Raw genomic sequence first — 20,246 nt, forward strand, 5'->3', positions numbered from 1 at the left:
TCCTGGGTTTACCAAATCAGCTTGTTGCAACCTCCTGTTCGCTACTACAAAGTTGCCATCATCTTACAAATGTGAGTGAGGAATCTAATCCAATTGAAATTGTGGTGAAATGGAGGCATATATTAAAAGTACCCATTTGTGAGGCCAGCACGTGTACATGCAGTAGGCTCAGTTGCCACTTGACACTGGCATGCCATATGAATGCCAGATTGAGTCCCGACTGCTTCACTTCTGATCTAGCTCCCCTAGGCAACAGAAGATGGCCCAAGTACTTGGATCCCTGCCACCCACTTGGGAGACCCAGATGTAGCTCTTGGCTCCTGGTTTCAGCCCTGGCCATTGCAGCGATTGGGGGATGGGGGGGGGGGTGAGACACAAGTAGATAGAAGAACGATCTCTAACTCTGCTTTTCAAATAAATAAGTCTAAACAAAACCAAAAAAAGTGCTCCTTTTTATCTAATAAAAGGAATGAGGTTGGGGCTGGCACTGTGGCATAGCAGGTAAAGCCGAGTCCCAGCTGTTCGTCTTCCGATCCAACTCTCTGCTATGGCCTGGGGAAACAGTGGAAGATGGCCCAAGTCCTTGGGCCCCTGTACCCACATAAGAGACCTGGAAGAAGCTCCTGGCTTCAGATCGGCCCTGCTCCAGCCACTGCGGCCATTTGGGGAGTGAACCCGCGGATGGAAGACTTTCTCTCTGCCTCTGCCTTTCAAATAAATAAATCTTTTTTTTTTTTTTTTTAAGGAATGAGGCTAGTTTGACATGACTTAGGCGCCTAGGTCAGTTACCCATTACATTTTCCCCTAAATGCTAACAACATTATCTGGTACTTTCAAGTATTGCTGTCAAGCTTCCCAGAATGCACTATTCGGAATTTCTGTCTGTCCATTCCCCAGTCCTGTGGTGCCTCTCTTATTTCCTATAGTTTCCCTAGTTACTGACAGTGACTGTACTCAGGAACACAAGGGATCTTTGTTATTCGTGGTAAAATGAAAGCTCAAAACAATGAAAAGTTGTCACTATGCACGAATTTAAAAAAATTTTTTTGCAGGAGTTGGCACTGCGGGTTAAACTGCCACTTGTGACACTGACATTTGATACTGGCATCCAGATTTTTTTTTTAAGATTTATTTATTTACTTGAGAGACAGAGTTAGAGAGAGAGGGAGAGAGAGAGAGAAAGGTCTTCCATCTGCTGGTTCACTCCCCAAATGGCTGCAACAGCCAGAGCTGAGCTGATCTTAAGCCAGAAGCTTCTTCCAGGTCTCCCATGCAGGTGCAGGGGCCCAATCACTTGGACCATCTTCTACTGCTTTCCTAGGCCATCAGCAGGGAGCTGGATCAGAAGTGGAACAGCCAGGACTCGAACCAGCACCCATATGGGATGCCAGTACCACAAGCAGATGCTTAATCTACTACATCACAGCACAGGTCCCTCAAACTGCTCTCCTGATCCAGCTCCCTGCTAATGTGTCTACAGAAGTAGCAGAAGATGACCCAAGTACTTGGGCCCCTACCACTCCCATGGAAGACCTAGATGGAGTTTCAGGCTCCTGGCTTTTTGCCTGGCTGTTGCAGCCATCTGGGGAGTGAACCAATGGATGGGAGCTCCCCCAACTCCCCACTCTGTCAGATAAATAAATAAAAAAATAAATCTTGGGGCCGGCGTTGTGGTGCAGCAGGTTAAAGCCCAGGTCTGAAGCGCCAGCATCCCATATGTGTGCCGGTTCGAGTCCCGGCTGCTCCACTTCCCATCCAGCTCTCTGCTATGGCCTGCAAAAGCAGAAGATGGCGCAAGTCTTTGGGCCCCTGCACCCACATGGGAGACTGGAAGAAGCTCCTGGTTCCTGGCTTCAGATTGGCACAGCTCCGACCATTGCGGCCAATTGGGGAGTGAACCAATGGATAGAAGACCTCTTTCTCTCTCTCTCTCTTTCAAATAAATAAAATAAATCTTTAAAAAAATAATAAAAATAAAATCTTAAAAAATTTTTACAACAAAATAAATACCTTCTAATTCCATTTTTCCATGAGCTGTTTGAAGTCCCCTTGTATATTTGATACTAGGTACATGAACTCATCAGAACGGGTTTAGTGTTATTTTTTCATTTGAATATCTTTTCCAAGTAAAATACTTTTCAACAAGCTAGGGTACCTCTTCTTTTTGTTATTATTCTTGTAAAGAACTTATCTTTCCTTAGCAAGTAGGATTGGACTTCCCTGATCTTAGCTGAGATAGTAAAAGCCTTTTAATTGTTTTGAGCTTCTTTTTCCCCAAACCTCTGTTCATCTGCCATGTAACACTTGACACCACTTTCCTGCTATCTTCATTGTTTTGTGTGACCCTACTTCCAAGCCTGGCACTGATCTCTAAATCGCCATCTCAACAACAGCAACCTCTCCTTGTTCAGGATCTACCCTGAGTTTTATTCCCTCTTCAGGTTTCTGAAAGTCTAAAGTCACAGTTTTTGGTCTTTATTTCAGTCTTCTGAAACTAGGATTTCCAAAGTGACAGACACGTCATGACTTACGACTTACAGTAAGTGTTCTCTTTCCACACTTCAAGTGCCGGCAAGACACAGGGCTCTCACTAACTGGTCAGGATTCAAGAGGAATCACAGGAAATGCTGGCCAGCCTGTGGCTGTTAGATCATGCTATCTGGTCCAGGGGCAGTTCTTAAGGACACAGATGATAAGACAATATAAAAGCAAAGTCTGTACAAGGTAGTTAATGAACAAAGTTACATACAAATTATTACATGCAATTTAAACTCATTCTGAAGAATTAGTTTAGGGCTGGCATGTTTGCATAGTGGGTGCCAGTTCGAGTTCTGGCTGTTCCACTTCTGATCCAGCTCCCTCTAATGTGCCTGAGAAGACAGTAGAAGATAGCCCAAGTGCTTGGGGCCCTGCACCCACGTGGGAGACCAGAAGAGGCTCCTGGCTCCTGACCAGCCCAACTCTGGCTGTTGCAGCTGCTGGGGGGTGATCCAGCGGATGAATGATCTGTCTCTCCCTCTCTCTGTAACTCTTCCTTTCAAATAAAAAAAAATTTAAAAACCTTTTTAAAAAAGTCGTAGTTAGTTTGTTTCCTTAGGAAAACGTGAGAGAAACTAAAAGTAGAATAAAATTTCCAAAAAACATTACATTGCCCCTCTTATGGAACTCATCATCTACATTGTATTACCTTAAATTGAGCACACTGATGAACAAAATCATTACGTCTCTTTGATTCACATAGCAAAAAAGAGGTAACACACTCTACACCTTAACTGATCATGAAAAGATTTATTCCATGAAAATATTCTCAACAGAGAACACTACCTTAAACAAAGCATTTACCATAAGAAATCAACATGTGCACAAAGAGTAAAAATTACTGGAAAATTAAAGATTTCTTTTGGACAATCACATGTTCAAAATTTAAGAATGATTTCGGAATGATTCAAACTGTGCAAGTACAAATGTCTTTGCTATTTTAATCACCCATATACAGGTTGCACTATTCCATGTAAAGGAACTTGCCTCCTACGGAAGCAAATCCTGCTTTTAGAAAAACAAACAGTAGCTTGAAAAGAACAGTTAGTCCTTACAAGAAAGCCTTAAACTTTGCCCTCTGTGGCTGTTAGCCAGAAACACGTAAGCACTTCAGGCTTTGTACAGAAGACAAACACAGCCAGATCACATTTCCTCCTCATTGCTAACCTTTAAAATAAAAATAGCACTAGATTTTAAAACTACTTCATGTAGTCGGTCAGTATTGAATAAAATGTCGTATTATATAAATAACCCTGTAACGAGATTCAATATCTAAACGTTATAGTTCACTAGCCTCAAAGGTAATACACGGTATGTCAGCTGTGTAACAGTAGTGTACTTGGATCTTATGAAGGCATTAACTCTCACACAATTGTCATTCAGCTTTAGTATAGCTGGTAGTATGATTCAAATAACACTGGGAAGAAAATTATTAAAGCAGTCACACAGCCTCTAAAATATTGCTTAAAATGCAGTAATGCACAGACCATTTCACGTTCTCTTTCTCCCCTCAAGACAGTAAAGGACCAAATTAATGATGCTTCAGCGGTACAAATAACCCCCCCACCCCCACCCATCTTCCTTACAACAGCACTAAGAAATTAGTTAAGATACAAGTCCTTAACAGAATCACAAATGCGAGGCGGGACAAACATGAGCAATAAGGGCACTAAGGACAATGATATTTACAAGTATGAACATATAGAAATTCCCATTTTACAAGTAAAAGTGCACAGAGATCATTACAAAGTTTCACTAAAATTTATCTGGTTTGAACAAAAGCATCACTTGGAAACAGACTATCATTGTAATAATCAAATGATATCATCATAACCCCAAATTAAAAGACAGTGGAGGGAGGTCCATAAAACTTCTCATAAAAACACCAAGTAAAATGGACTTGTCTTTAGTTTGATGCACAAATGTAGAGATGCACCATGGTTCACGGTGGAGCTCTAAAAGCCACCTACCGAGGCTACGTCGGCGGCAGCTGCAGCAGGGCAGGGCCGCTGTTAAAGGAGGTCGCACTGAGCTGACACTTAAAGCCCTTTGTGGGATACTGTAGTGGTGGTGTTGGCAACGAACAGGTTGAGGCACTCGAGAGTAAGGCAGCATTCGAATGGAAGCAGCTGACTTTTGACAACAGTCCTTTGTCGAGAGGTGGCGAGGATCTTCGGTGCTTACTATGCCAGGAGTTCAGTGCGGACTACCAGTCTTCCCAGGCTGAGGGGCTGGAGATGGATCAGGTTTCAAAGAGTTCTTTCAATTGGGCTGTAGGCTAGAGCAGAGATGTTTTCTTTCTCTTGTCATAAATACTTCAAGTTCACAGACTACTTCTTCACAATGCCAAAACTGGAATGTTCGCAGTGGGAAGTTATAGCAGCACACACACACACACACTACGATGAAACATTAGTGCTGGAGATGTCTGACGAGACGATTGCACCACGAATGTAAAACGAAACGCAGGCTTTGACAAGAAACCAGCGATTACACAGACATGCCTCGAAAGTCAGGCCCGATCACTCTACACATGCAACAGGATGTTAAGCAAGCATGGAGGTGGCGCAGGCAGACACAAACACAAGGACTCTGATAGACAATGGGCCTAAAAGCCAATTAGAACAGAGCTGGGATGGAGACAGTCCTGCTCGGACAGCCGGAGCAAAACAAACTTTATGGCAGCTCTGTATTCTTTCAGATTCGGACATCTGTAAAATACATGGGCAAAGGGCCATTGTTGGCTTTTTCCTTCTGAGTGAATAACTGTGAATTAGGAATTTAAGGACTGATAGTACAATGATTTATTTTAAAACAATGTATGGAAATGCTAATGAAGTTAGTAAAAAATAATCATGTCTGCATGCACTCATGCAACTTGCTCCTCTCACTCTCCCTTTGAGCCTGACCAGTCTAACACCCTCCCCCAAGCAGCTGCATGTAACCTCCTCCAACATCTTGCCCATTTCCTCAGAAACCCTCTTCAGGAACCTGCAGTCCAGGAGGAAAAAGAAAAGAACAATTACTGAAGACCTTTGGAAAGACCAAAAGGGGTGTCCCAAATGTCTCTAAAGTCATTTTATAGTCAGCTACTGAAAAGCCCCAGAAAAAACGTGAAACATGAACAAAATCAAGGACCAATCTAACCGCTTCCTCACTCTGCTGCCACCCGAGCAGCACAGGCTGAGACCACAATTAGCACTGCACAATCCTTGATCATGCAGTTCTAACAAATGCTTGTTGAAATTGGGAGAAAAAAACCAATCTGACCTAGTAACTGCTGATTCGTCTAACATGAGGAAATGCCCTAAATGGTATCACAGGTATCTTCCTTCAAGCCAATTTATTTAAAAAAAAAATCTCTTTTTCAAAAGTAAAATTTGCCAGCACATCCCCTCCATTCAAGATGTCCTCTGTCTTCAATGACTTAGAAATATTTTCCTATGCATAACTACCAACTGCGAAGTAAGCACAAAAGTGATACTTCCCAAAAGATATTTCCAAGACGAAAAGACAAGCACGTGACTCTGGAAAGCAGCTCAGACGTTACTGGGCATCACCAGGACACCTGGAGAGCTCAGGTCTGCAAAGAAAGCTGCTTTATTCGCCTGCCAGCTAGAGCGGGGGACTTATTTTGCAGCTCTCTCAGCCTACTACTTAATAGGTTATGTGCTGGATGCTTATTTTCCTCCTTGAGGAAACCAAAACAGAGAGAGGAAAAAATGATGATATTATTTTGCCCAGCTATACTTTTTTCCCAGAAAAACCACTCAGCGCTCTACAGCATTTCGGAGTAGTTGTACTTATGTGCATTCACTCCAGTCACTGTGTTTTCTGAAGCAAAGGGGACAAGGAGACAGAGGGGCACACACTGCCTACAGATTCCTGCCCAATAAATCAAACTCTAATTAGGCAGAGAAACACAAATCCTTCACACAGACTTAAGCAGGACATAAAGCAAAAGGCATCAGTTAAGCTTCACATCAACATCACTCCAACGGGAAAGCACCACAAAACAGTATCTTGTGGTAATACTCACATTTCTAAGATCAAGCCTACACTCAGCTCACATAGTGAACAATAAAATCTGGATGCCTTCTAAGTTTGCTTATTTTTTCCAACCATTTTATGTTATCACCTCTATGCCATACATGGCACAAAGCCACCTGGTTAGTTTAGATATAAGTTACTGCACCTTTACTGTTTTTCTCTAGAGTTACATCTATGTATGATGTGGGAACGTAGCCTTCTTCACCATTCTGTCTCCGGGCTCTTGTCCATCCATCGCCTTTGTCCTCCTCAATAATGTAAAGAACTTCCCCTTCTTTCATTGCCAGAGTGCCTTCATTATGTCCTAGATGAGAATTTTCATAACATTAGCATAATTTAAGCAGAGTGATACTTTACTTTTTAATGCAAGTTACAAACACAATACACAAAATAACATGAAATGCTGTTAGATTTCAATGCTCTTGGAACCAGAGAACAAAGTGATTCAGTGGCAACAACATCTCTGGGATACTTTCTCAATACTTTATACACATTCTCCCTTCTCTGAGCTGCACAATTCTTGGAGCTGTATTAATATCACCTCCAGATAACAGATGAGCAAACTGAGTCACAGAGACAATATGTGATTTAGCAGGGTACTTTATATCTCTATTCCCAACTCCTTTCCCAAATTCAAGTAGTACTGCTATCTTTTTTTTTTTTTTTTTTTTTTTTTTTTGACAGGCAGAGTGGATAGTGAGAGAGAGAGACAGAGAGAAAGGTCTTCCTTTTGCCATTGGTTCACCCTCCAATGGCCGCCGCGGTCGGCACACCACGCTGATCCGAAGGCATCCTCCACTGCCTTCCCGGGCCACAGCAGAGAGCTGGCCTGGAAGAGGGGCAACCGGGACAGAATCCGGCATCCCGACTGGGACTAGAATCCAGTGTGCTGGTGCCGCTAGGCAGAGGATTAGCCTAGTGAGCTGCGGCGCCGGCCTCAAGTACTGCTATCTTAAAAACTCATGAAAGGTGGGTGTTGTGGCATAGTGGGTTAAAGCCACAGTCTGGAATACCCACATCGCATATCAGTGTGTCTGGGAATCAAGTTCCACTTGCACTTCTAAACCAGCTTCCTTCTTATGCACTTGATAGGCAGCAGATGCTTACCCAAGTACTTGGGCTCTTGCCACCTAAGTGAGACACCTGCGTGGAATTTTCAGCCCTGGCTTTGGACTGGCCCAGCACTGGCTGTTGTAGGTATTTCGGGGATGAAAAATTGGGTGGAAAATCTCTGTCTTTGCCTTTCAAAAATAAATAAGATAAAATAAAAGAATTGGAGAAGCAGAAAGAAAATTCCATTAAAAATTCATGAGGTATGAATCAGGGAAACAGTTAACAGGACAGTAAAACAGTGGGGAAAAAAAGGAAGAACAAAGTTTGAAGAGAAAAACGCAGGCTCAGCTCTGGTGATGGTGGAAGCAGAATGGCCACAAAGCACAAACTTTCTTCAAGACCTTACTGGGCTCCACACCCTTTCTTCTAACCATTCCCAACTTACTTAACAGCAATAATTTTCGTAACAGGATCTTCATATAATATATGCTAGATTCCTTCCCTACTCTCTAGATTACATTATAGCAAGATTTGAAATTTATTAATTCATTATCTGAGTATGAGGGCTAACTAAAGACTTTACTCAACTTTATAACCAACACAACAGGTGAATATAGAAAGACCTTAAATCATATACCACTTTACAAGCTTACTTCAGAAGGTGTTACTCTGCTCTCCTGTTAGTTGAGGAAAAGGTTTTTAGAGTTCAGGAGAAGGAAGGGTAATTAAAAATCTAAGGAGGGTCACAATGACTTCCCTCACAGAGCTTATTCTCCAGTCACCACAGAGGAAAAGATGGCACAATGGTAAGCTTCTATTTCCTCTCTCACTCTCATCTGAAAGGTGATCTAGAGTCAGGATATGATGATGATATTCAGCTACACACTGTACCTGGCTTTCAATGTTAGTAAGCCGCAAGGAAGAGCATGCACTGATAGCCACCAGCTACAAACTTCCTTGGGTGGGCTACAGCTCATGTTGCTTCAATTTTGTTGAGTCCACATAAGTATTAGTAAGATCTCTGGTAGAAATTCTGTTATCAACCAAACTTAAGTAATAATTTATATTAGGATACTGATAACATAAGTAATTTTCTTTCAGTTCCATGTATGGAAGAAAAACTTCCATATTTATATCATAACTGAAAGAAAAATATGCATACTAATGAATTAAGATTATAATTTTCTGACAATGTATTATTTAGCTAAGGCCACTAAAGTGAGTGGCTCAGTGTGTTCAGACATCAATGAAACCATTTTATCAAATATAGTGTGTTAAAATCATACCATCAAAAGGGTATATAGCTTTGCAGTGTCCAATAGCAGGCAAAGGATCATCATCCTCAAATTCATCATCAAACTCACTGTGGTGACCATGCTGTTGGGGTGGCCCACGGACTTCCTGGTTTGCATCATCAGTGTAACTTCCTTCAGGACTGTAAAACATAAGATTATCTTCCATCAAATATCATAACATGGGAATTTTTTTTTTGACAGGCAGAGTTAGACAGTGAGAGAGACAGAGAGAGAAAGGTCTTCCATCCATTGGTTCACCCCCCAAATGGCCACTACAACCAGTGCCCTGCACCAATCCGAAGCCAGGAGCCAGGTGCTTCTCCTGGTCTCCCATGCAGGTGCAGGGCCCAAGCACTTGGGCCATCCTCCACTGCCTCCACAGGGCCACAGCAGAGAGCTGGACTGGAAGAGGAGCAACCAGACAAAATCTGGTGCCCCGACCGGGACTAGAACCTGGTGTGCCGGTGCCGCAGGCAGAGGATTAGCCCAGTGAGCCGTGGCGCCGGCCATGGGAACTCTTTGTATGTTATTTCTACGATTATCTCAGGATCCATACAGTAAATTAAGTATCAATAACATGGATCCAAAAATTTCTTTTTTTTTTTTAAAGATTTATTTAAGTCAGAGTTACACAGAGAGAACAGAGGCAGAGAGAGAGAAGGTCATCTTCCATCTGCTGGTTCACTCCCCAATTGGCTGCAACAGCCAGAGCTGCACCAATCTAAAGCCAGGAGCCAGGAGCTTCTTCTGGGTCTCCCACACAGGTGTAGGGGCCAAAGGAACTGGGCCATCTTCTACTGTTTGCCCAGGCCATAGCAGAGAGCTGGATCGGAACCAGCACCCATATGCGATGCCGGCACTGCAGGCAGCAGCTTTTCCTGTTATATCACAGTGCCAGCCCCAAGCCCTGTTTTCTTAAATTTTGACCATATAAATTGCTTCTAATATAAAATGTTTCTCTGTTCAATTTCCTGAAATAAAAAAATTAATAAGATTACAGTATTCAGTATCTACATCTCACTATCACTGGGTCTAGAAATAGAAAAATGTAATGCAAATTTGTCTTTCATCATTTCAGACTCATCGCCCCTCCTCAGAGGACACACTCAGACCCATGCTCAGTCACAGGTTCCAGGTCAAGTTCTTCCTAGTCAGGATCCGGAGTGGAAGTGAGCAGTCACGAGTGGTCCTGTGGCCCAGAGATGAGGAACACACAGGGACTTGTTTGAGACTACTGGATGAGCAGCTTATTCAATTTTTCATGGAGTTTTAACCTGAAGGATACTCAGAGCTTCGGAAGACCACCACATGAAGCCTTAAAGTGCAGTCAACAATGTAGAGGGCAGAGCTATAGGGTGGAGAGAAACTAAGTCCTGAGGATGTTATCTTAGCTCTAGGAACAAGCTTTCCCTAAAGCCAAACAACGAAGTCCATCTTTAATTTAAGGCAGGATGAGTAAAGTATTCATTCTGTCACTGAAAACCAAAAGACTCTTAACTAAAACAAGAATTAAAATTAGTTTCTGATTAATCACAATAACAGGAAACTTAGGAACAACTCAGAGAATCTGAAAGCGCAGGTAATACAAAGGCATTTTACTTTTCTTAGAAATATTTTAAATAAGGGCTGGTGTTCTGGCACAGATTAAGCCACCATCTTCAATGCAGGCAACGGTTCGAGTCCTGGCTGCGCCATTTCTGATCCAGCTCCCTGCTAATGCACTTGGGGCAACAGAAGATGATCCTAGTTCTGGGGCCCTTGCCACCCACGTAGGAGACTTAGATGAAGCTCTTTTTCTTTTCTTTTCTTTTCTTTTTATTTATTAACAGGTAGAGTTACAGACAGTGAGAGAGACAGAGAGAAAGGTCTTTCTTCCGTTGGTTCACTCTCCAAATAGCCGCCACGGCTGGCGCTGCACCGATCTGAAGCCAGGAGCCGGGTGCTTCCCCCTGGTCTCCCATGCGGGTGCAGGGGCCCAAGCACTTGGGCCATCCTCCACTGCCCTCCCGGGCCACAGCAGAGAGCTGGACTGGAATAGGAGCAAGCGGAACCAGAACCTGGTGCCCATATGGGATGCCAGTATCGCAGGCGGAGGATTAACCTAGTGTGCCACAGCGCCAGCCCCAGATGAACCTCTTTTTTTTTTTTTTTTTTTTTTTTTTTTTTTTTTTTTTGACAGGCAGAGTGGACAGTGAGAGAGAGAGACAGAGAGAAAGGTCTTCCTTTGCCGTTGGTTCACCCTCCAATGGCCGCCGCTGCAGCTGGCGCACCGCGCTGATCCGATGGCAGGAGCCAGGAGCCAGGTGCTTTTCCTGGTCTCCCATGGGGTGCAGGGCCCAAGCACCTGGGCCATCCTCCACTGCACTCCCTGGCCATAGCAGAGAGCTGGCCTGGAAGAGGGGCAACCGGGACAGAATCCGGCGCCCCAACCGGGACTAGAACCCGGTGTGCCGGCGCCGCAAGGTGGAGGATTAGCCTATTGAGCCACGGCGCCGGCTTCAGATGAACCTCTTGATTCTTGACTTCAGCCTAGCCCAGCCGTGGTCATTGTGGCCATTTAGGGAGTCAAACAGCAAATGGAAGACCTTTGTCTCTCCCTCCCTCTCTCTAACTCTGCCTTTCGAATAAATAAATAATAAAATTTTAAATAAATAAAATGTTTTAAATCAAAGAGAGAATGTTACTACTTTTGTTGAGTAATCAAATGAATATAATTTTAATAATGGAAAAATTGACAGGATTAGATTTAACAGCACTTTCAGAGCCAAGTTCTTAATTTAATACACACCAAACAGAACAGATGTTTTTAACCTGGGTTTTTACCTAATAACAAAAAACAGTTATTTGTGAATATCTCTTGATAAACTGAAGATATGCATTCTTTAAGAAATGATGGTGGTGCTGGCATCCCATATGGGCACCGGTTCCTGTCCCGGCTGCTTCACTTCCAATCCAGCTCCCTGCTAATGTGCCTGGGAAAGCAGAGGAGGATGGCCCAGTGGAGAAGCTCCTGGCTCCTGGCTTTGGCTTGGGCTTGGCACAGCCCTGGTTCTTGTGGCCATTTGGAGGAAGCAAACCAGCAGATGGAAGACCTCTCTCTCTGTCTCTACCTCTCTAGTTCTGTTTTTCAAAAAATAAATATTAAAAAAATGACAGAGGATAAACAGGAGAGCGAGGAACTAACATTTGTGAGATACAAACTATTACCAGGTATTCTCTTATGAGGTACTTATGCACTTATTTCCTTTATTACTAATGACCTGTAGGTATTCTAACTTCTATTCCATGTTTCAGGAAACTGAGACTCATGGAGCATTAAAACTGAACTTGTTCAAATTAGGTAATTAAGTAGCAAACCAAGATTTGATACTAAACCTCAAATTCCTCTCAAAGGTGAATCTTAATTTGGGTACCTTTTATCATGGAGGAAAAAAAAGATCTATTATACCACAGGAGAAATGTCACAAGTGATATCAAAATATGGAAATTAGTAAAATGCTGTTTGGAAGCTGTGATCCAAACAATCAATTCACATCATTTTTCTTTCCAAAACTTGAGCAATTTGACAAAAACTTTTTTAAGCGCTGGCATTTTTCTTCCACCTACATCTTTTTTTTTTTTTTTTTTTTTTTTGACAGGCAGAGTGGACAGTGAGAAAGGTCTTCCTTTTGCCGTTGGTTCACCCTCCAATGGCCGCCGCAGCCAGTGTGCTGCGACCGGCGCACCGCGCTGATCTGAAGGCAGGAGCCAGGTGCTTCTCCTGGTCTCCCATGGGGTGCAGGGCCCAAGGACTTGGGCCATCCTCCACTGCACTCCCAGGCCACAGCAGAGAGCTGGCCCGGAAAAGGGGCAACTGGGACAGAATCCAGCGCCTCAACTGGGACAGAATCTGGCGCCCCGATCGGGACTAGAACCGGGTGTTCCGGCGCTGCAGGCGGAGGATTAGCCTAGTGAGCCGCGGCGCCGGCCTCCACCTACATCTTAAGGCTCTCAGGCAGAAGATTCCCTTATCACCACAGATTACAACTTCAAGAATTTTCTGTGTTCCTGGTTATTTTGGATGTGTAATAAATTCCAACCGAACAGTAACATGAAATTTCAGACTTCCCCTGTAACTGTTGTTAAAGACAATTACTTAGATTCATAAGATTTAAGTTATTAAATGTCAAAGCTGTTAAATTCAGGAAGAAAACAATTTATGAAGGTTAGTACAAAAGGGTGAAAAAGTTTGAGGACAAGAGGAAGTACAAACAAAATGCACAGTTACCTTTCTCGTCCCTGTGTTACAAGATGATTTATGTCACTGCTATGTCTTCTGTCTCCTCTCCCACCTATTTTGCCTTCAACTTCAGAGAGCCAAGCCTTAGAAAAAAAGTAAGCAAAATATTTGAGGTCAATAAATATGTTTCAAAGTTCATAAGATATCCCACATTTAAAATGTGCTTTTAGTTTTTTTTTAATCTTTTTTTTTTTTTTCTTTTGGACAGGCAGAGTGGACAGTGAGAAAGGTCTTCCTTTGCCATTGGTTCACCCTCCAATGGCCGCTGCGGCCGGCGTGCTGTGGCCGGCGCACCGCGCTGATTCAAAGGCAGGAACGAGGTACTTATCCTGGTCTCCCATGGGGTGCAGGGCCCAAGCACTTGGGCCATCCTCCACTGCACTCCCTGGCCATAGCAGAGAGCTGGCCTGGAAGAGGGGCAACCGGGACAGAATCCGGCACCCCGACCGGGACTAGAACCCGGTGTGCCAGCACCGCAAGGCGGAGGATTAGCCTAGTGAGCCGCGGCACTGGCCAGCTTTTAGTTTTTATAATTATGTAATTCTGAGAAATGGAAATCTTTATTCTAATTTGGTAATGATCAACTTTACAATTGATTTGAAAAACAGTACAAATGTTCATTTTATATAAAGGTTTAAATAAAAAATTTCAATAAGAGAATAATTTAAGGATTATACACCATAATATTTTACTTTTTGATCATAAACTCTAAAGTTAAATGTAGGTACTTGAACATAATTCTAGTAAAAAACAATCTATCATAAGGAAGTTTTTTTTTTTTTTTTTTTTTTTGACAGGCAGAGTGGACAGTGAGAGAGAGAGACAGAGAGAAAGGTCTTCCTTTTGCCATTGGTTCACCCTCCAATGGCCAGCGCACCGCGCCTATCCAAAGGCAGGAGCCAGGTGCTTCTCCTGGTCTCCCATGGGGTGCAGGGCCCAAGCACTTGGGCCATCCTCCACTGCACTCCCGGGCCACAGCAGAGAGCTGGCCTGGAAGAGGGGCAACCGGGACAGAATCCAGTGCCCTGACCGGGACTAGAACCCGGTGTGCCGGCGCCGCAAGGCAGAGGATTAGTCTACTGAGCTGCGGTGCCGGCCAAGGAAGTTTATAGAAATAATTTATCTCAGACAACTCCTGAGTAACAAGTCTACCTCATTCTTGTGGATCTCCATTCGTAAGCGGTCAATGTTATTCATAGTCTCTGCTAATTTGGGCTGCAAACTCCCTGGATCTCCCATTTGCGGATTTTTCTCATACACATCTTTCATTTTGTTGAGTGCCTCTCTAAAAAAGAAAAGGAAAATACATAAGTAAATGTTTATTTCATCAGCTTCCAGATAAAGTTTGACTTTGGAATTATCTCTCAATCTTAAGTAAAGTCATTATCTTTTTCAAGTTAACATCTGTTAACATTAATTTGCATAAAGCTCATAATGTATTATAGTTAGTGACTTACAGAGATATTTAGAATACCCCAAGTGAAATTTTCTCATTTCTTGTTTTCTAAACAAGATTATTCATTTATTTAAAGACTTATTTATTTATTTGAAAGGCAGAGTTAGAGAGACAAAAAGATTTTTTTTTTTTTTTTGAAAGAGCTAGAGCTAGAGCTAGAGAGAGAGAGATGTCATCTACCCACTGGTTCACTCCCCAAATGACGAAGGTTGAATCAGGCCAAAGCCAGGAGCCAGGAGTCTTATCTAGGTCTCCCATGTGAGTACAGGGGCTCAAACACTTGGGCCATCCTTCGCTGCTTTCCCAGGCACATTAGCAGGGAGCTGAATTGGAAGTGAAACAGTCGTGACCCAAATCAGCACCCACGTGGGATGCTGGCATCAAAGGCAGCGGCTCAACCTGTTACTCCACAACGCTGGCCCAGACAGAAAGAACTTCCACCTGCTGGTTCACTTCCCAGATGGCTGCAATGGCTGGGGCTGAGCCAGGCCAAAGACAGGAGACAGGAACTTCATCCAGATCTCCCACATGGGCACAGAGGCTGCTTTCCTAGTACATTAGCAGGGAGCTAGATGGGAAGTGGAGTGGCCAGGAATCAAACCAGTACCCATACGGGATTCTGGCATCATAGGCTATGGGGCTTAACCCACTGCACCACAAAACCTGTCCCAGATTACTTATTTTTATGTGTGTATGTGTACACATATATACATATATATACACACACACATGAGGGGGCTTCAAAAGTTCATTATTAAAAAACAATGCATTGGTGTGGGCATGGGCATTTGGCGTAACTGCTAAGACTATGGTCAAGACGTCCATGTTCATATATGAGTGCTTAGGGTCTATACGTGCCTCTTGGCTCCAGGTTTCTATTCTCTGCCAGTGCAGACTGGGGTTAGCAGTGATGGCTCAAGTATATGGGATCCAGAAACCCATGTGAGAAGACCTGGATTGAGTTCCCAGTTCCTGGCTTCAGCTCAGCCCAGTCCCAGCCATTACAGGCATTTGAGAAGTAAACCAACAAATGAGAGCTAACATATTCATGCTCCCTCCCTGTCTCCATTTCTGTCTCTCTCTCTCTCCTCCTCCCTCCCTCCTCTTCTATTTCCTCTTCCTTTCCACCTTTTTGCCGCTAAAATAAATAAATTTGATACACACACACACACACAGACAACACAAGACTAGGCATTTAGCCTAGCATTTAAGACATCCATGTCCCACATCAGAGTGCCTGGGTTCAATTCCTAGTAGGCAGTAGTGATGATTCAGGTTAATTGGGATCCTGCCTTCCACATGAGAGACTTGTATTGTGCTTCTGGCTCTTGGTTTCGCCCTAGGACTAGCCCCAGACCAACTCTAGCCACTATGCACATTTGGGGAACGAACCATAGAGAGGCACATTTTCATTCTCTCTCTGATAAAACAAAAGGTTACATTAATTTTCTATGAATGTTTTGAAGACTCCATGTATGTGTGTGTATATTCCATATATATAGGTTTAATCGACAACTAGAACTTTTTTTTAAGATTTTATTTATTTGAAAGACAGAGTGACAGAGAAGAGAGACAAATTTTCCAACCACTGGTTTACTCCTCACATAGCCACAATGGCTAGGGTTGGGCCAGGGGGAAGCCAGGAGCCAGGTCTCTGATGGACCTGGGTGGCAGGGGACCAAGTACTAAGGCTATCTCTGCTGCTTTCCCAGGTGCATTAGCAGGAAGTTGGGTCATAGGTACAGCAGCCTGGACTTGAACTGGCACTCCAATATGGGATGCCAGCATCAGAGGTGGCTTGGCCTGCTGTGCCACATCAATCCCAATTCCTCAATATCATTAAACTCTCTATGTCCCAAAACCAACTCATTATATTCCCACTTGGCCAGCCACATGATTCCTGTACTGAGCTCACACAGCATCGTCTCCTTACACTCATTTATGCTAGAAATAGGAAAGCCAATTTTAACTTGTCCCCTCCCTCTAAATTAAGTCATTTGCCAATTCTTTCTAACTCATTTCCTCTTTTCTAATCACGTCCTGACAGGTTATAACCCAGTCAGCTCTCCTTGACCCTCTCTAACATCTGACACTATTGACTAAAACTCCTTCATAACTCTTTTTCCTTTTTAACCTTGATGTTAAATTTTTCTCTGTCCTCCTCCTCATTTCTGCCTTCTCACAATCTTCCTCACTGGTTCCTTCTCCTTTGTTCAACTTTTAAATGTCTATTATATAAACTGACAGCAGTTTCTTCTCATCTCATCCCACACCACCTTCTTTGAGGATGATCTCTTATTGTTGTAATAATACCTTTCAGATGATTCTTAAGTGTACATCTCCAATCCTCTCCTAAATTCTAGACTCCTATTTCTAAAACTGGACACTTCCAATACAGACTTTTCACATATTTCAAAAATCAATATAGGGGCCGGTGCTGTGGTCTAGAAGGTAAAGCTGCTGCCTGCAGTGCCAGCATACCCACTGGTTCTAGTCCCAGCTGCTCCACTTCTGATCCAGCTCTCTGCTATGGCCTGGGAAAGCAGTGGAGGATGGCCCAAGCACTTGGGCCCCTGCATGAACATGGGAGACCTGGAAGATGCCCCTGGTTCCTGGCTTTGGATCAGCCCAGCTACAGCAATTGAGGCCATATGGGGAATGAACCAGCAAATGGAAGACTTCTCTCTCTGCCTCTCAAATAAATAAATAAAAATTTTTAATTAATTATTTTACTTGAAAGTCAGAGTTACAGAGAGAGGAAAGGCAGAGAGAGAGGGAGAGAGAGGGAGAGGTCTTCCATTCGATGGTTCACTCCCAAATTGGCCGCCAACGGCCAGAGCTGTGCCGATCTGAAGCCAGGAGCTTCTTCCAGGTCTCCCACACAGGTGCAGGGGCCCAAGGACTTGGGCCATCTTCCACTGCTTTCCCAGGCCTTAGCAGAGAGCTGGATTGGAAGTGGAACAGCTGGGTCTTGAATTGGCCACCCATATGGGATGCTGGCACTTCAGACCACGGCCTTAACCTGCTGCACCACAGCGCCAGCCCCTAAATAAATCTTAAAAAAAAAAAAAAAAAAAAAAAAAAAAAAAAACTCCACAGAAAAGCATTCACGATTTTCCATAATTCACCCTTATACCTTTTCATCCTCATCTTTTGTGATTATATTTCACATAATTTTTAATTAAGTATCTCTGGGTTAGAGTTAGGTGCAGCCCATGGTAAGAACACTCACAATTCTGTCTTTCTTCTTATTTTTCCCATTTCTTTGAACGTTCCATCCCTTCTCTCTCACTTTTGTGTCTCACTATCCTCCCATCAAAGGTTCAATTCCTCTACCCTGGAGACAAACTAGCTAGTACCTAGATGTTAATTCTGACACTTACTAGTTTTCTAATCTTAGACAAAACACCTATTTAACTGATACCCAGCCTCTCTATTTACATATAGGAATAACAACCTCGGAGGGCTATTTTGAGGGTTTCAGTGACACAGTCTATGTGAAATGCCTGATTTAGCACTTTAATGTAACAATCCCTCAATCAACATTCATATACTAGATCACAGCCCTCCCTCTTACCCAGCCTCTCTTCAATGAAGTCTTTCTTAATCATCCCAGTAAAACTCATCATTCTTTCCTTAGGTTCTGCTGGAAGTTTATTTATCTCTGTTAGCAGCTACCACAACCTAGCCTGTGTAGAAATCTTTAAGTCATTTGTGAAACTAGAATAAGCCTCTTAGGATCAGGAACTATATTTTATTCACTTTTCTATCTTCTAGGGTCCTGCCATAGCCTATTATCTATGGTAAGCCCCAAATGTGGACTAAATGTTATATTTTCCAGGGATACTTCAGCATCCAAAACTAATACAGGTGACACTCATTATTTATAAATTCCATATCTGTATATTTGTCTACTTGCTAAATTTATTTGTAACCCTAAAATCAGTGTGAAAAAAGTGCTTTTGTGGTCACTTACGGACACACAGCAGAGAAAAATTTGAGTCACTGAAGGCATATTTAAGTTTCTAGAAGATGTCAAGGCTAATCCCTTGGCCTTGTTTCTGTTCTCATATTCTCAATGCCTGTTCTTTTTTCAAGCTATTTAGTGTTATGTTTTTCACATTTTTTGTGCTTTATATTGGTGATCTTGGTGTTTAAAATGGCCCATAATCACAGTGCTGAAGTGCTGTCTAGTCTTTCTAAGCATGAGAACGCTGTAATGTTACTTATGGAGAATACGTGCACCAGACAGGCTTTGTTCAGACATGAATCACACTGCTATCAGCAGAGTGCAAGCATGTATTAAGTAAAGCGGGCACAGCGGGTTAAACCCCTGGCCTGCAGCACCGGCATCCCATATGGGCACCAGTTCAAGTATCGGCTGCTCCACTTCCAATCCAGTTCTCCGCTATGGCCTGGGAAAACAGTAGAAGATGGCCTAAGTGCTTGGGCCCCTGCAGGCACATGGGAGACCTGGGAAGCTCCTGGCTCCTGATCAGCCCAGCTCTGGCCATTGCTGCCATTTGGGGAATAAAACAGCAGATGGAAGATCTCTCTCGCTCTCTCTCCCTCTCTGTAACTCTGGCCTTTAAAATAAATAAATAAATAAATCTTGAAAATAATTGTACTGTGCTCATAGTGACCTTATAGACCGTAACTACTGTGAAGAATGAGGGGCTGGCACTGTGGTGCAGCAGATTACAGCCACTGCTTGTGATGCCAGCATCCTATATCCGAGTCCCAGTTCAAATCCCTGTTGTTCCACTTCCAACCCAACTTCCTGCTAATGTGCCCAGAAAGGAAATAGAAGACGACCCAAGTGCTTGGGCCCTTGCCATCCACTTAGGAGATCAGGATGGAGTTCCTGGATCCCAGCTTCGTCTGATCCAATACTCGCTATTGTAGCCATTTGAAGAGTGAACCAATTCGGATGAAAGAGCTCTTTCTCTATCTCTCCTCTCTCACTATCATTCTATCAAATAGAGAAATCACATTAAAAAAAATTAAAACTTTCAATCTCTCATGCTAGAGTTTTCTTTAGTGTAGAGATAGCAAGCTGTCAATTCATTGTAACTCATCACAAAGAGCTACTCTATGTCCATTTTTAAAAACAAACTAAAGTTTTTGTAAAGAAAAAATTTTCTGGAAGATTTTTTATTTATTTTGAAAGTCTGAGTTACAGCAACAGAGAAGGAAAAGAGAGAGAGAGAGTGAGAGATCTTTCATCTGCTGGTTCAGTCTCCAGATGGCCACAATGGCCAACACTGGAACAGGTCAAAGCCAGGAGCTAGGAGCTTCACCCAGGTCTCCCACATGGGTAGCAGGGGCCCAAACACTTGGGCCATCTTCCACTCTGCTGTTTTTCCTAGGCCATTGCGGGGAGCTGGACTGGAAGTGGAGCAGCCAGGGCACAAACTGACACCTTCACGGGATGCCAGCATCATAGTGGGTGGCCTTACCCGCTACACCGCCACACCAGCCCCAGAAAAAAAAATTAAATTTGAAAAATATAAGTCTGTAAGTAATCCAACAATATCTGACAACATGCTTTGAAGCAAACAAAATAATTATTGCC

General features: G+C 43.2%; 1 protein-coding gene across 10 annotated transcripts in view; it reads right to left on the bottom strand.

Annotated features, from left to right (window-relative positions):
• Nucleotides 1-3,268: 3,268 nt before the first annotated feature.
• The window catches only part of FNBP1L (formin binding protein 1 like), a 125,295-nt gene continuing 108,317 nt past the window's right edge, over nt 3,269-20,246 (bottom strand). For 6 of the 10 annotated variants that reach the window (XM_051857498.3, XM_089300343.1, XM_051857497.3 and 3 more), the window contains 4 exons: nt 14,368-14,500; nt 13,204-13,298; nt 8,928-9,076; nt 3,269-6,892 (listed from right to left, as the gene is read on the bottom strand). In XM_051857498.3, coding sequence (XP_051713458.1) covers nt 6,714-6,892; nt 8,928-9,076; nt 13,204-13,298; nt 14,368-14,500 — 556 coding nt within the window. In that variant the 3' untranslated portion in view covers nt 3,269-6,713. The remainder of the gene's footprint in view (nt 6,893-8,927; nt 9,077-13,203; nt 13,299-14,367; nt 14,501-20,246) is intronic. The other 4 variants (XM_070078026.2, XM_017346074.4, XM_089300341.1 and 1 more) reach the window with 1 other exon arrangement.

The sequence above is a fragment of the Oryctolagus cuniculus genome, chromosome 7 (assembly GCF_051225735.1).
Source record: "Oryctolagus cuniculus isolate XC-2025 breed Fujian yellow rabbit chromosome 7, ASM5122573v1, whole genome shotgun sequence".
NCBI classification, from domain to species: domain Eukaryota; kingdom Metazoa; phylum Chordata; class Mammalia; order Lagomorpha; family Leporidae; genus Oryctolagus; species Oryctolagus cuniculus.